We start from the raw sequence: 17924 nt of genomic DNA, 5'->3' as shown, positions 1-17924 counted from the left end.
CAAACAGATGGCAAATTTACTAGCCAAACATTACTCTAAAGTGCAAGCAAGCTGCAATACAACAAAGAAGACAAAAAGTGCAAGAAAATAGCAAAACAGCTGCTAATACAGAACCTAACCCTCTGAAGACATCTTTACTCAGGACCTCACAATGACACAATTAGAAACAGCAGTTAGTCAAATTGACCCTGACAAATCACCCAGAATTGATCTTATCTTTGGACATATGATTAAAAACATGGGGAAAAATAGCCAAAAACTGTCTTCTGAAGATATTTAACACCTCTTGGAATGCAGGTAAACTCCCAAAAATCTGGAAAACATCAGTCATTATACCCTTACTAAAACCTAACAAAAATCCTAGTGACTGTAACAGCTACAGACCAATAGCTTTGACTAGTACTCTCTGTAAACTAAACAGAAGAATAATACATACCAGACTTATGAATTGGCTCTTAGAAAATAACAAGATCAACTTCTACCAAACTGCATATAAGTTTCAACAAGTACAAAAGATCATCCAATCAGTCAGAGATGGCTTTCAAGAAAAACCACCAAAGAAGACAACAGCAACATTCTTGGATCTCTCAGCTGCCTACGATTGAGTCTGGAGATAAAAGTTAATAAAAATTGCATACGATACTTCTATAAGGGGGAATGCATTAATTTGGATTTCAGATTTCATGAAAGGAAGTAAAAGTTAATGGAATTTATTCCAACATGCATCGAACTTGGCTGGAGTCCCACTAGGTTCTGTTTTAAGCCCACTCCTATTTCTCATCTATATCAACAACATCCATCCTCACATAATAAATGAACAAAAATAGCATGCTATGCAGATGATATAGCAATCTGGCACACAAGCAGTAATCCTCAACAATCTGAAGTCCTAAATAATTCAATAAAAGGCTTAGAAAGATGGGCAAAGGAACTTAAAACTACATATAAACCCAGAAAAAACAAAACTGAGCATCTTCTCCACTGATAAAAAAAAATAGACACAATTACAACCCTGAAATCAAAATATATACCAAAATAGAAAAAACAGTCTCCAAAATACTTAGGCCTAACCCTAGACACTGAACTGAGATTTACAACTCATATTACAAATATATCTAATAAAGCTCTTAAAAAGCTTAATATCATCAAATGGCTTTGTGGAACAAAGCGGGGTGCAAAATTGAAGACACCCCAAACTACATATACGGCACTCAAACGACCCACTATGAAATATGCCTCATCAATCTGGGCTCCAGCTTCTACTAGTTCAAAAGAAAAAACTTGACAGAGTACAAGAGCAGTAAAAATTATCATAGGTGCAGTCTCATCCACAAATAATTTAAAAGCTCAACAAGAGTGTGGGCTTCAAGAAGAAAACTCTCCACAGTTAAATTCACTAAAAGAATCAGGAGCCACCAATAGAATCACATTTCACTCGGGACTTTCGATGCCTGGATAAGAAAATCTAGACTAAAGAGATCATCTACATTAGATCATCTCTTTAGTCTATTTATTTCAATAGAGCACCTATCTATTGAAATAAGCAAAGAGCCATTCTTTTCCACTATTCTACCAAAAAACACGATAAACTTAAATCTCCTCGAACCATGTTTAAACAAGGATTCACAGCAAGAAAATAAAAGAAAAGGACTTGACACTATACATCATTTAAATAATCTAAACCATGTCATTGCCTATACTGATGGATCATCTGATGAAGCACTCAACCAAGGAGGTTCAGGGGTTTTTCTAACTCTACCTGGAGGCAAGGAAATGCAAATCAAAACTACAGCTGGCAAAATAGCTTCAAACTTCACTTGTGAATTAACAGCAGCCATACAAACAGCTCTCAAATCCAGTAATAAACATTACAGAAAGAATAACCATCTACAGCAACTCAAAATCTGCACTTGAGGCATTAAAAAATGGAAAAACTAACAACCTTAAATTTGAAAAATAAGAACTGCACACTGCAGTGGATACCAGCCTATGTAAATATTGAAGGCAATGAAAGAGCAAACAGACTAGCCAAAGAAGCAAGATACTTACCTCAAAAATTATACCCACCATCACTAACTTTGTCGCCAAAATAAGATTGGTAAAACAAACTATCAAGAAGAAGAGTGAAATTAATGAAAATAGAGAAATTACCACAATCATCACCAGACTAAGGGCGATACATTTTAAAGGCATGAAAATTCATTCAGATGGTAGTAGGAGCTATGAAACATGCAGAAACTGTCCAGGAGTTGAACTAACCATATTTATTCTTATCCAGCAATTGCTGCTGCTCTACAGAAAATTGACAATAACTCTAGAGATAAGCTCTACTCCATCAAAGTTCAACAGATTGCCAAAGCAGTTTTACAGATCCATGGTCATATCTAGAAGCTCTTCAATGGACTCGACAGCAATTACAAATGTAAGCAAACAAAGTTTATGCATGAAGTAACTCCATGACTGGGCTACTTGTATATAGAGGCAATGACTTCACATCAATTGCTTTAGTATCCCATAATGCAAGGCACATATTCTTACAGACATATAATGCTATGCATTATGGGAAGGGCCACTACCCAGACCAGTTTCAGTCTTTATTTGAGGTATTTTTAAGTGTGGGGGATACCCCTCGAGTAACTCTGAGTGATCTGCAAGATCACTCTGAGTCTCACTGAGTGACCTTAAAGGTTCACTACTAAACTCATCATCCTGAACTGAATCACTCCAGGTCAGGAAATTCAGCATTGGCTCCACTCAGTGATAAGCAAAAACCTCCCACGAGTACAGCCTCTCTACTCCCCAGGAAGCAAGCAAAAAAGAAGTCATCATTGGGAGCCAGACCAGAAGAGGTACCAAGGTTGAAGTAATTCAGAAGTCATACATTTCCCATATACAAGTAGTCAAAAGGTGTCACACCTTATTACTAAAATACTTTGGATTCAAGCTGTTTATTGAAAGTTTTTTTACTTGGTTATACTATACATTACAGATGTCAAGAATTATATTCTTGGCATCTTTAACACTCTTGTACCTAGAGTCCCCTCCATCACATTCTGCTTCTAGTGATGATGATGATTAGCCTGTTTTTGACCTATTACAGGGTGAAGTCCTCTCTCATTGCAGGAAGGTTGGGTTTACTTCTCCCATGGTGACCCAGTCCATCTTGGGAGAGTGTATTTAGACTTGGATGAATGAATGTATGAAAATAGAAGACAATCACAAACATCCATGCCTAGCGGGATTCGAACCCATAGCCTCTCAGCTGTAGAGCAGATACACTAACCACTTGGTCAACTAAGCCAGTCTGCTTCAAGTAATTATCTCTAAAACATATAAAATTGATAATAATGTAGGTTAGTCACATGAATGATTTGACATATCAAGCTTGAAATGTCCATTGTCATGCAAGATCCTTAGATGGTGTTATTGGTATGATGGAGGTCTAATAGGTTACATAAAGGTTACATGCGGTATGACTCCCTACCTGTTTGAGGTGCCATGCAGTTTGCTTAAAAAGAGATTGTCGATTATCTTCTAGGTAAGTCATTGAAGCAGAGGACAGTCCATTTTTTGATGTTCTGAGAATATGTTAGCAGCTAGGACGATTTTATTTGAAGTAGCCCTAGTGTTTTTATTTGTTTTTATTTATTTATTTTTTTTTTTAATGAATTTCAGTCTGATGTAAGCTTTGCCAGGATATATAACCAGGAATGTTTTTCCCTCCCCCCCTCCTCCAGAAGGAGTATTTCTCTTGGAAAATGCAAGAAAGTCTCTAGGGTGTGAATAGGCTTAAAAATTCTGTATTGATCATGTCAGAAATTGTAATATATTAGAAGTTGCCTGCCTGCTTGACCAAATGGTTAATGTACTCCCTTTCCAACTAGCAGGCTGCGAGTTCAAATTCCACTGGCATGAATGTTTGTGATATCTTTAGGAAGTAGATGAATTTCATCAACTGTTGTGAGACCACTGTCCTGCTTATTGGAGGCCTGAAGTGGTTTGAAAAGTTCCATGTTTCATTTCTAGAGCAGAGTTTCTGGACTATGTGAAGATTTTAAAAAAAATTTACAAAATCCTTATTTCACACACATTTCTATATGTTTATGTCCTGTAAGTTTATGATCTTTCAAGGGTAGGGGGGGGGGGGGAATCAGTCTGAGAACACAAGTAATTAACATTCAAAAATGCTTTAATTGACAGTAGATGGTATAGTTGGTGGATAGTGACATAGAGTGTAGACAGTGGATTGCATAATGTGATGTGCCATCTTACAGTGTTTCCTTGGACTCCTTAGAGGTGTCACAGTACTAATTAGAATATATATCTTGAAACTCTGCCACTGTAGGATAAGGAAATGGTGGCTTTATAATTTATTTTATAATCATACTAGTTGATTTTTCAGAGAAGAATAATTTATTTTAGTATCTTTCTTGAGTAGCTGCTTTGAAGAAATAATTGGTGGAAAATAGAAGATTAAGTTCATCTTTCTTTTGTTTCATCGTCCTTAATTATTCTGGTAGCACAGTTTTATTATTATTATTACGACACCTCCAGGGAGTCCAAAGACTCATCAAGGGAGGGTACCTACTCTACAACTCTCCCCATCTCCATCAACTAAAGCGAACCCACTATCTACACCAACGGTATCTACTGCTCACCACCACCACAAGTATTTTCACAGACAATCACAAACATCCTTGCCTACAGCAGGATTCGAACCCGCAACCTTTTGGCTGGAGAGCGGATATGCTAAATTATATATTTAGTTATTTTATTTCTTGCCAAAGCTGAGGATACTTGCATTACATGTTTGGCCAGAATCTTTCATACCTACGCTGTTGAAATTGTACTTGAGCTTCAAAATCATTTTTTAAGTCAATAAATTCCTCACACAAATTTGAATGAACAGAAGTAGCATCAGAAAGAAATGGATTTATGACCCAATTGGGTATTTTAAGCTCATCAAACTCTTTGAATCTGATCATCGAGTGTTTCAGTGTCAGACGATGGGAACAGTAACAATCCAAATCTGTATCTAATATTAAATCATCTATTATTTGTAAACTTGGGAACTGCAGAAAATCTCATCTTGCGATGCTTTGCTTGTAGAATGTTAATTTGCTGATAAAAAGCATTTATAATTCCCTTTTCTTTAATAAGATTCATGTTACTTCTCTGCAATTTGATGTTAACCTCATTTAATTTGGTGAAAATATCGGAAAGATATGCGATGTCAAAGTTGCCAAAAAATACTTGTATTCAATGACTGAGCTTTTATTTTATTCACTGCTTTAATAACATCATTCAAAGTCTTATGTGGTCTACCACTAAGATGTTTTGCAGCTAAGTGTTGTCTACAAAGAATGCAGTGAATTGTAAAGATATTTGGAACTGCTTCTTTTAAATGTCCTCTAAATCCATGGTGACAACCAATCATAGCTGGTGCTCCATCAGTTGCACACGCAATAATATTTATGAGAGGAATGTTTTTAGCATTAAAAGTCTTTAACAACCTTAAATATTGTAGAACCTTTTGTGTCAATTTTCAGTTGTTCAGCAAATAGAAACTCTTCAATAATTTCTTCATTAGCATTTATTTAACACATGTATGCCATTAACAAAGTTTCATTGTCATGTAAAGTTGTCCCATCATCATCATAACACTAATTACGGGTATAGACCATATTGGTCTGTTCCAGTCTTATTATCCATCCAATATCCATTTTTGAGGTCTACCCTGTCTTCTCTTTCCAGTTGGCTTATAGTATTTGTTTAGGATGTTAGGTGCTGGCTATTCGGTTTACATGTTCAATCCATTTTTTGTTTATAATTTAGTTTTTCTTCTATTGATTTTGTTTTTAGTTCTTTTAAAATGTCTTCATTCCTTTTTTGATCTAATAATGTGTATTTTGTAGTTCTTCTTGTAAATCTCATTTCACTTGTTTTTATTCTTTGTTTATCTTGTTTGTTTATTGCCCAAATTTCATTACCATATAATAATGTGGACACTGCTAAAGTATTGTATATTTTCAAGCATGTTTTGTTTTGTACTATATTTAGGTTCTATTTATCAGGCCTATAATCTGTAAAAATTTTGAAGTTTTTAATTTTGTCTTTTTGTCCTTCATATGATATTTCACATTCAAGATAACTGAAAGTATTTATCTGTTCTATTATTTTATTATTAATAACTATTTTGCTTCTAACTGGAGTTTGTCCACAAAATGGCATTGTTTTAGTTTTATCTATGGAAATTTTCATTCCAAACTGTTCTACTATAATGTTTAAATATTGCTCTTTGTAAATTGTCTTCATTATCTGATATTATTACCTGATCATCTGCAAATAATAGTGTATTTAATTTGTTATTCCAGGAAATTTCTATATTTTGATTGTTTAAGGTGTTCCACTGTATTAATATTTCATTAATGTAAATATTGAAAAGTGTTGGAGACAGAGGGCATCCCTGTCTTACTCCTTGGTTTATAGATTTTTTTCAGACATTTTTTCATTTATTTTTATTTCATTATCTTTATATATATTCAATATTGCATGTAGTAAAATATTAGGTATATTTATTCTTTGTAATATATCAAACAGTATATATCTTTTTACTTTTTCAAATGCTTTTTTCATAATCTAAACAAAAGATGAGTTTCCAAATTAAATTCTCTTCTTTTTTCTATAAGTAATTTTAAACAGAAAGCTGCATCCATTGTGGAGCGTCCTTTTCTAAATCCATTTTGACATTCTAATAATATTTTTTCACTGTATATTTTTAGTTTTTCATTATGTATTCTGCTATATATTTTGTAGCATGTATTCAATAAACTAACACCTCTGTAGTTAGCAGGTTTTGTTTTATCCCCTTTTTTAAAAATAGGTATTACTATGCTTGTATTCCATTTTATTAGTATTTGTCCATTTGTATATATTTTATTTAAAAATTTTAGTAATCCTTGATTAAATTTTTTTCAGCAAATTTATACAGTTCGGAGTTTATCCCATCTTCTCCTGCTGATTTGCCATTTGTTATTTTATTTAGGTTGTCCTTTAATTCTTTCATTGTTATCATATCATTTAAGGTATTTCGTAAGTTTCTGGTGTAATTATTTTTGATGGCAGTATTATCCATTCAAAGATCTGTAAAGTAATCCAAGAATTCTTTTACATATATTTCACAATTTATATTTGCAGTTTCTTTTATATCTGTATTCATGTGTTTTAGTATTTTGTACGCACTGGGTCTTATTTTGTATGTCATTTTCTAGATATGATACAAATTTTTCCCAACTTTCTAAGAAGATGAAATTGAATATAAAAAAAGATGGCTATTGCTCATCTTTTTTTATATTCAATTTCATCTTCTTATTTTTTTGCTACTTAACCATCTTTTAAAAGCCAGCTTTTTATTTTCAATTATTGTTTTTATTTCATTGTCCCATATATGTAATTTTTTATTTTTATGATATTTTTGTGTTCCTAGACTTTCATATGCTGCTGATGTGATAATTTCTTTTATATTATTCCATTCTTTCTCAATGTCTTCATTTTCTTGTATTTTTCTAAGTAGTTATTAATCCTCTGTTGGTATAAATTTCTTATACTTGAATCATTTAGTAGTCTTACTTTATAATTAGATTTTGTTTCTAATTTGTTTATTTTTTTGTATTTTTTGTAGCAAGTTTGGTGGAAATCTTAGTTTTGCCTGTACTAAATAGTAATCTGTGTTTCTAGCCCTCTTCTAACTTTAACGTCTAGGAAGAGGTTTGCTACTTTTTCATTTGATTTTTGTCCTCTTGCACACCACTTATATTTATATATATTTTTATGTTTATAAAATATATTCATTATTTTTAAATTATTATATATTGTATAATCAATGAGTTGCTTTCCATTTTTGTTTACTGTTGCTTCTCCAAATTTTTGTATATTATTGTTAATTTTTTTCATTTCTCTTCTGGCATTAAGATCTCCAGCTATAATTATATGGTCTGTTTTATTTAATTTTTCATATATTCCTTGTAATTCTTTGTAAAAGTAATCATTTTTTTTCTTCTTTTCCTTCTTCAGGGGCATACACTCCAACAACTGTTAAATTTTCTTTATTTAATTTTAATCGCACTTCTAATATGCTTTCATTCTAGTATGTATAATGAATTATTTTTGCTTTAATTGATTTATGGATCCAAATCATTACACCAGCTTTTGCATGTATTTGTTTGTCCACTCCACTATATATCATATTGTAGTTAGCTGTTTCTTTTGTTCCTTTAAGTTTCTTTTTTGTTTCTGTAAGAACTTCAGTTTCTATATTTTCATCATTTAAAATTTTATCTAATTCTTCTTTTTTATGTGCTATGCTTCTGATATTCCATGCATATTTCACCATATTTTTCTTTTTCCAAAGTTTCTTAACCTTTTCCAGTTTGCAGTTGTTTCCCATGTTTTCTGTCCAGTTTGGATTTCTTTGAGACTTGAAAGCAATATGTGTTTCCCTATGTCAAGTGACTAGCGTGACGATAGGTATCCTAGTGGTGGGACTGCCACCTTAAGACAACTAGGCTTGCCTTTTTTAGTAGATAGTGGAAACTACAGTTTGAGAGGAAAGAGTCACCCCCCCCCCTCACCCTCGAATTGCTCTGATAGCACTGGGGGGGGGGGGGTAGAAGTAAGAGAGTAGAGGGAAAGAAGACTAGAAGACCAGTCTCCAGATATGATATACTAAGTGTATATTGTACGAAGTAAGATCAGCTCTAGCTTGGGTATCTCGGGTTTGTCATGCCCGTACTTACTAATGTGAGCCCCTGAGAAATTGTCCCATCAAGTTGCAAAGAAAATTCTATGGTTTTTAAATCATCATCACAATGTAAGAAAATTCTGTGGTTTTTAAATCATCATCACAAAGTATTTTTTCAATGCCCTTTGTTATTTCGTCAATTCTTGTTGATACTGAACTATTGCTGAGAGGAATTGACGTCATATTACATTTACCTGGGCCAGTCATCATATCTAAAAATTAATTTATAGCCAGTAAGATGAAAGTTTTGCCAATAGTATGTGGCTTTCCACATTTAGCAATTAATTTTGAAAGTTTGTAAGACAACAAATCCCTTCTCTTGTTGGTTACTTTGTTTTGCAACCAACCCTTCAAGTTCAGAATGATTTTTAAATTTAGTCTTTAATTCGCGAAAGTACTCCACATCCATTTTTGCTTTATTTGAATGCTTTGTTCTTAAATGCTCAATCATTCTTGAAGGCTTCGTTTAAGAATGTTTTTTCATATATTAAGCACATTGGTAACTGCTCATTATATATAGATGGAATAACTCCATCTATATATAATGAGCGTTATCAGGTGTTAAGAGGTGTTATCAATATTCAAGTGAAAATTTTAAATTTTCACTTGAATATTGATAACACCTTGTTTTTTCACTCATTTTAATGGGCTACACGACTACACAATTTCAACGAAGTGCATCACATGATGCCATGGGTTAGATTTAATCTGCAAACCAGTGGTCAGATAGGCGTTTGGTAAAGTAGGAAATAAACCTTATAAAAGTAGTAGATTCTGCTAAAAATAGCCCAAACTAATTATTTTCAATGTAGAAAATTCCGACCAAACAGTAGCCCCAATTACTTAACTTTCAATGTAAAAATTCTAAAAAATAAGTAGCAAATAAATTTGAACAGTATTGCCAGACATACATTTCAGATATTCTGAAATAGTGTTGCCAAACTTACAATATAAATATTGATGCTAGATTAAATACAGAATTTTTTGCTTTTATTATATTAGTAGTATTATAATGCATACCACCCCCCTCAGTGCCCCCTAATGCTTACCATAAACTGTTATATGAAATAAACCATTTGACTGTACCCCATAGTGCCCCCAGGGGAGCACTTCCACCCAGGTTAAGAACCACTGATATAGATGATAAATAACATCAGAGACAATGTACACCCTTGTGGCACATCTGACTTAACATCAAACCATTTCACTGTACCTCCTGCAATTCTAACTGCTGATTTACAACTCAAATCAAGACTATATATTGCAATTGTGTGTTTGAAAAGCTTTTCTCTGGGCACCTTGTTGTATGCCTTTTCCAGATCTACAAAACTTAAGATCCTTGCCATATTCCCTGACAATTTGGCCTGAACCCAGCTTTTTTCTTCTCCAAGTTTCTCTTTCATAATCTCTCTCTCAACCTCATTTCAAGTATGCTTGTATAAATATTACCTGGAACACTTAGTAGAGAAATTCATCTGTAATTCTTACATTCAGCTTTATTCCCTTTTTTATAGTTGGGTACTATGACCGCTCTATCCAATTATCTAGAACTTGACCCTCTGACCAGGCTTTCTGAATTATGTAGCATAGACACTGTAAAATTTTTATACATCCATATTGTAACATTTCTGTTCGAATATCATCAGCTCCAGCTGCCTTTCCACATTTCAGGTTTGTGATAGCTTTTTCTACTGTACAGTACAGATATATATATATATATATATATATATTCCAGATGGCATTCTTGTTGGGTGTTTTCTACCACTATGCTTTCAAAATAAATGAAACAAGCAGTGAATTTCCTTTCACTGCTTGTTTCATTTATCAGTCTTTCAAAGTAACTACTACAGACATCAAGAATATCTTCAGTTTTCATGTCCTTTTATCATCTCTAATTCCTTTTTACAATACTCTTTCCTCCATTTCTGAGCTTTTTTGATAGCCACCAGAATATTTTACCACCTTTCGGATATTTATTTTCTGTGTTGTTATCAGAGTCTTCCATTACATAATGCTTTGCTTTCTTTTTCTCTGCATTCTGTAAGAGCACAAGCAGACTTAATTCCCAGAAACTTTCAATATGCTTTCTTCTTTTCCTTGACTGCCTCTTTAACTTCCTGAGTCCACCATGGAGTTCTGATTTTTTTTATCCTTGTACATTACCTCGCCATATGCTTCTGGTGAATCAATCAGGGCCTGTTTCTTGTTTTCAGACTCTCAATTGAATAATATTTGTGTATTTGAGTCTATAGTTGACATCTAATGACTATTCAAGTTTGATTCATTTCAAAACTTTCTTTCACACCCTTCTTGTCAGTATGAAGTTCAGTTTTATCCTGCTCAATGCTAATTGGTGAACCATTCCTATTTCAAATCTTGTGTATACTCTTGTGCCTGAACCAGTGTTAAAACATCACTGTCAACAATAACATAGTCAATGAGACTTTCTTATTCCTTGCTGCTTCTCTCCATGTGAATTTGTGCATAATTTTATGTTGAAACATGGTGTTAGTAATAACTAGTCCATGTCTTGAACAGAAATCTAGCAGGTACTTGCCATTTTTATTAGCTTTGCTCTTTTCTCCAATTCCCAAAACATTTTTATATGTTTGTTAATCATTTCCTACTCTGCTGTTTAGATCTCCAACAAGGACCAACTTTTCCTTTTTCTTTGTGTCAGCTGCCTTTTCTAATCCTTAAAAAAATTCCTCCACTTCTTTATTAGTAGAACCTTCTGTGGGACCATAAGCACAAATGTCTCATCGTTCAGTTCCCCATTCTGATATTAGCTCACATCACTCTGCTTGATACTGCCTGCCATTCAAGAAGATTATCTTCATATTTAGTGTTTAATATTACAGTTACTCCTTCTTTTTCCTGATTGTTATTTCCTGAATATAACATCTTGTATTTGTTGCTTGAAAGATCTCATCTGTTTTTGTTTCAATAACACCTATTATGTTGATCTGTTACTTATCCAATTCTTCTGCTAGTTATATTTCTTTCCCATTGATGCCCCTTATGTTGGTGGTGCCAGTCTTGATCTCTGCTGATGTTGAGTTATGATTACTAAATAACTTAAGGAATTCACAACATATGCTGGAATATAAATTAAAATAAACTTTAATATATACTTCCTATATTTCGGCAATGTCACGTTGCCATCTTCATGGGAACATAAGATTAAGACACATGCATGTAGGCACTTAAAACAGCAAATGAGGTCTAAGCGAGGAAACTACTGTTTTTCCTAAAGTCCCGATGGTGCCCCCTAGCGGGCTATATTAGGTATTCTTGGCTGTTGGGCTGAAGTTCTCAAGATATACGTCTCCTAAATTTGGGGCAGTCTCATGCATCCAAATTTGTTGAGGTTTGGCATGTTTCTTAGGGCTGAGGCTGATTCTATGAATAGTCTTTCAAATTTATACTTGCTGCAGTGTATTACTGTAGCTTTCTTCCACCGTATTCTGTGGCGTGTATCCAGAGGTATGGTCTGCAAGCCCAGAGTGGCTGTACTGGTGAAACCGGATGTAGTTCTTGTGTTCCGAAATTCTGATATTTGCTGTCCTGCCTGTTTGGCGACCATGGCTCTGATACGCGCACAGAATATGGTGGAAGAAAGCCACAGTAATACACTGCAGCAAGTATAAATTTGAAAGACTATTCATAGAATCAGCCTCAGCCCTAAGAAACATGCCAAACCTCAACAAATTTGGATGCATAAGACTGCACCAAATTTAGGAGATGTACATCTTGAGAACTTCGGCCCAAAGGCCAAGAATACCTAATATAGCCCGTTGGGGGGGGGGACCATCAGGACTTAAGAAAAAACAGTAGTTTCCTCGCTTAGACCTCATTAGGACAGCTTACAGCTGCAAGGGACCTGGTATACACCAGGTAGGTCTAGGGGAAGTGGTTGGTCTTTAGTGGAGCGGATAAGGGATGCCAATTTTCTATATTTGGTCTATAACAAGAGGTCAGGTCATGTTGATTCAGGAGTTTGGTAATTTTTTCCTTGAGAACTTCAGCGCAACAGCCAAGAATACCTAATATAGCCCACTAGGGGGTACCATCGGGACTTTAGGAAAAACAGTAGTTTCCTCGCTTCGACCTCATTTGCTGTTTTTAGTGCCTGCGTGCACGTGTCTTAATCTTATGTTCCCATGAAGATAACAACGTGAAGTTGCCGAAATATAGCAAGTATATATTAAAGTTTATTTTAATTTATATTCCAGTATACGTTGTGAATTCCTTAAGTTATTTAGTAATCATGTGCAACCAACGTATAAGCCTTTCTACAAGAATGATGTTGAGTTAGGGTTTGTTCCAGTAGCTGACTTTCCACTGTTCATCCTGGTTCTCTAACAAAAATAATGGGGTCTTTGTTAAACTTAGTAATGCCACAGCCAGCATGAAATTTCATAAACAGCAGTGGTCCAAGCACAGAACCCTGCAACCTGCCACTAGTCACCTGCCTTCTAGGAGAAGGTAGGTGACTAGTATACATTTTGGTATCCGTCTATCAGCCACCCTTTTATTTATATCACCAGTTCCATATCCATCCTCATTTCTTGCAGTTTGTGTAATAGAGTTCCATGTGGTATCCTGTCAGATGTGTTTGCAAAATCCAGCAGTATCATAGTATAGTCATTCCCATTATCCAACTGAGTTGTCACTCTATTATAAAGTTAGTAGATTACTAAGTCATAAAGAACCATTCACCAAGCCATGATATCCCTCATACAGTATCATATTCTTATCCACATATTCCTGTATTCTATGTTTGACCAACTTTGCCAGTACTTTTTATCACCACTCCTGAGACGCTAATTGTTCTGTAATTTTCTACCACAGACTTACATTCACCTGTTCAGCTAATTTCTTCTCATAATCTGATTTTGCCTTCCTTACCATGCTGTTCCCTTTCTTGCCTGATTCTTGTCTGTTCATGATTTAGCTGGTCACCTTTCTCCTTGTATACCCTCAACCACATTTTCTTTGTTTGCAGCTCATGACTTAATGATACTACTTATCCATCTAACTTCTACCGTATTCTCCTGACCTTGGGTTATACAGTGGGATATTACTTCCTCCACATATCCTTTGACTATCCCCCATGCACTGTGAAGATCCTTCTGTTGCAGATCTTTGTGCAATGGTACTGCTTCAAGCTGACTCTAAAGTATATTGTAATCACCTGCCTTGTAGTTCCACATATACCCCTTCTTCTTAACTGCCATTATGCCTCCTCTGCAAATAGTTCCAGTCACTATTCAATTGTTCATTCAAACTTCTCTTATTCTGCCCCACTATGACCAAAATTTTTTCAGATTGAAAATCAGTCAACATCGATTTTCATTTAACATGTTCATTGCCAAGTTGAAAATTGGAATTTCGTGTGGTGGCCAAATTTTTTTTACCTGATAGCGACGTCCATGCGATATCACGTGATTGGCAATGAACGTGTTTAGCTTCTCATTATGCTATTCATCCTTGTTACCTCTGTTCTTTGGAATGCTCCTGGATGGAGAATCTTCCACATTTCAAAAGTAAGTTTAGTAACATCTTATTCTCTTCGACTTGATACAGTATGCTTTCTAAACATTGATTGGTTTATTTGTTGTAACAAAATAAAAAAATAAACAAATAAATTTTATATTTTTTAATAAACTGCATATACATTAAATAGGATTAAATTTACACAACTATGAAGCATATTTACTGCATAATGACGTTTGTGTATTAGGAGAAGAGATACTTATCATATTGTGGTAAAATACAATATTTTATAAAGTTTTTTTCTCATAATCTTTCTCCCCATCTGCCAATGGCAGGAGGCTCTCATGAATGAAAGTTTCAGTCTATCTGCAGCCAAGTTATTTAAATTTCTATAAGAATTCAGACCACTTATATGCTTGATGTTTACTATCCATTTCCTTCTTGGTTTTCTTGGGTATATTTTTTCTTCTACTCTACCGTTTTTGGAGAATTTGATGATATGTACTTGTAATTGTCATATAATTATTTTAGAATGTGTAGAAAAAAAACTAAAAAAAAACATAATTTAATTGATCTGCACTCTTTTTGAGTATGGTTTCATTTCTTATCATTTTAGGGCATCTCAAGTTTGTAAAACTTGGAGGAGGCTTGTCTCACAACCTCATCTAGTAAGTATGCTAAAATTCTTTTACAACAAAAATATGTTTGTCAAGAAATTAAATTACTATCATTCCATAAGAAATTTTACTTTATGCATTTATCTGCAATTAGTTATGTCAGAAAACTTGAAGGAAAGCAATAATTTTTCCCCCTGAGTTTTCTTAGGTTAATAGTTATAATAGTAGTTTAAGATTAACCCCTTTCAGAATAAGTCCTATTGTTTAATGAACAAAGCATAATTTATTATACTTTTTTTTTTATGCATTTATCTGCATAAATTATTTATCAGTGTGGTTAGCTGAGTGGCTATGTGCTTCGCAACTGATAAACCCAGGACGCCTGGGAAAGGAGCGTCCTGGGTTTAATTTTTGTCGCTGATGTGAGGAGCATAAGGATCTTTCTCAGACATAGCCAAGTTAGCCGGTCTTGGGCGTGGACTGCAGGGTTTTACCTTCCGCAAACTGGCCCCGTGAGCACATGCATCTACAGACATAGGACACACCAGGAGGTATAGGGCTAGCCACCTTATCCTCGGGACGGGGATGGCTTAGAAGGGCTAAGGTTAATTCCGTAACAGGCCATTAGGCCTAATACGTGAAGGGAAGAAGAAGAAGATCTGCAATTAGTTATGGCAGAAATCTTGAAGGAAAGCAATAATTTTTTTCCCTTGAGTTTTCTTAGGTTAATAGTTATAATAGTAGTTTAAGATTAACCCCTGTCAGAATAAGTTTTATTGTTCAATGAACGAAGCATAATTTATTAACATTTAATCTCATATGAGTTGATAAACTAAAGTGGTTATCTAATCATGGTATAAGGCAAATAAAGAAGAAAGGAAATTTTGATTTTCCTGCTTCTGTATACTGCACAAACATTTCATTTTTCTTTTACTTGAATTATGTTCAAACTCAGTTATAGATTGAGGTATATTATTTGAAGTAAAAGCAGTAAAGAACATGTAAAGAGTTGCTCTCTTCTAGAACTAGTTTTGTTATCACATTCCCAAACAAATCACTTGTTATCATAAACCCAAACCAATTACAGTGTAGTATCTTCGACAAAGCACCAAATGGATATAAATAATTATATTTGTGTTTCTCTGAATCTCTAGCAATAAGAACCAATTGGTATGCAGTAAATACAAAAATTCCCATCTAATTGGATTTTTACTCTTTGTACTTGTATTGCCAGTGGAACTTCCCTTTCAACCAAACTCAACCACATACACAATACCTTCCTTTCCAATCACAGAATTAAAAAAAAATAACCACTTCCTCCCCATTCCCCGGCCATCTCTTTAGAAGGATTTCAGAAATGCCATCACCAAAACCCTACATCCAAAGCACATCAGAAAAATAGCCAGGTCCTAAAAAAAAGTACAACCTCCACACAGCTTTTAAGCTATACTGTAAACTTGCTACCCTTGTCTGTTCTACCAAAGGTCAGCTCCCTCCTTTCTTAGTGCCTGGAGTATATAAAGTGCCCTGTTCCTGCAAGCTGGCTTACTTTGGACAGACAGGTAGATCAGCAACTATCCATTTAGAAGAACCCAAGTCATACATCTGCAATCATGACTATGATCAATCTGGCCTTGAAGACCATGTTATGGATACAACCCACAGGATCACCTGGAGAAAAACCACTATGCTCCACTATAGTAAATTCAAAAAAGAATGACTGTTTTTAGAATCTGCAGTGGCACTCAGAAATTAACCGAATTTAAATAAATATGGGTGCGTAAAACTTCCCAAAATTTGGGAAACATTAATTATCAGAGATCCCACTTTACATCCTAAGCCACCTACAAATGCCCATAGAGGATGCACTACCTAGATAGGATTTTAGAGTCACCCATGTGTTTCACTTAGTATTGTATTGTATTTGAGTGTGGGTTATAAGAGTTATTTGTAATCCCTGAAGATGTCTCAGTGACTGAGGGAAAATATTGGAAGCATTAAAATTAGTTTTTAATCCTTTCCTAGTGCTGAAAATGTTCCATTAAACCTGCAACATGATGTCCTCACAGCGCTTAAGCCTCAACACACGTTATCTTCAATTTTTATATCCGATTTGTCTGTAATGAAATCTGTTATCTATAAACAGATCTCTCACCTACATGCATCATTAACAGTCATGGTTTACAAAACAGATTAACTGAGCAATTTTTTTCACTAGGTTTGAAAATATATTATTATCTGGGATCTCCAGGGAGTCAAGGACTCATTGAGAGTGAGAGAGAGACTATACATCACTCAAACTAGCTGTCATGCCTTCTCTTAAAATCATTCACACTAGATGCACTCACTACCCCCTAAAGGCAAACTATTACACTCACTCAGTCATTCACTGCTCAGTGAGAGGAAAAACCTAGCTCTTATCCCTTTCTTGAGTGCAAACAAACTTAATTTCCATGGATGCCCCTATGTTCTCTCCCTATCTTCCATATAACAAAAATTTTCATCAGATGATATCCTCTAACACCCATTCAGAAGTTTATAGACCTGTATCATATTATCACCCCTCTTTCTCCTGTTAACCAGATTCTGTAATCCACATATTGTAATCTGTCCTCATAATCAAGGCCTTATAAAGAGGCAAAATGATTTCTTTATCCTTACATGTCATGATTTGCTTCAACATTGCAATTATTCTCTGAGTTGTATTTGCTTCATTAGGACAGTAGATAATCAGTAAATTCCCAATTATTAAAAAAATAAATAAATAAAAAATACAATAAGATAATAATCAGGCAGGTGCATAAAATTTATATAATAATATTTCCCATAAAGGGGATAACTGAAGCTATCAGATCTGTTTAAGTTCATTTGATGTAGAAAGGTCTCATAGCTCTCCATATATAACTGCTCTGTAAGAAGTCTACTTATTATATCTCGACTAAATAGAGAGTCTTTTGGAAGAAAACTAAACTTTTACATAAAAAGTATATTCCTTATAGGGCAGTTAT

At 34.4% G+C, this 17924-nt stretch overlaps 1 protein-coding gene across 1 annotated transcript in view; it reads left to right on the top strand.

Moving 5' to 3' along the window:
• LOC150097410 (uncharacterized) overlaps positions 1-17924 on the top strand; it is a 299012-nt gene that overhangs the window by 69564 nt on the left and 211524 nt on the right. Inside the window, exon 4 of the mRNA XM_090407040.1 lies at positions 14916-14967. Coding sequence (XP_090263166.1) covers positions 14916-14967 — 52 coding nt within the window. The remainder of the gene's footprint in view (positions 1-14915; positions 14968-17924) is intronic.

Source organism: Typopeltis vanoorti, chromosome 17 (assembly GCF_054136105.1).
Source record: "Typopeltis vanoorti isolate ZY-2024b chromosome 17, IOZ_Tvanoo_1.0, whole genome shotgun sequence".
NCBI classification, from domain to species: Eukaryota; Metazoa; Arthropoda; class Arachnida; order Uropygi; family Thelyphonidae; genus Typopeltis; species Typopeltis vanoorti.
The sequence above is the reverse complement of the archived record's forward strand: the minus strand, read 5'-3'. Positions and strand labels throughout refer to the sequence as shown.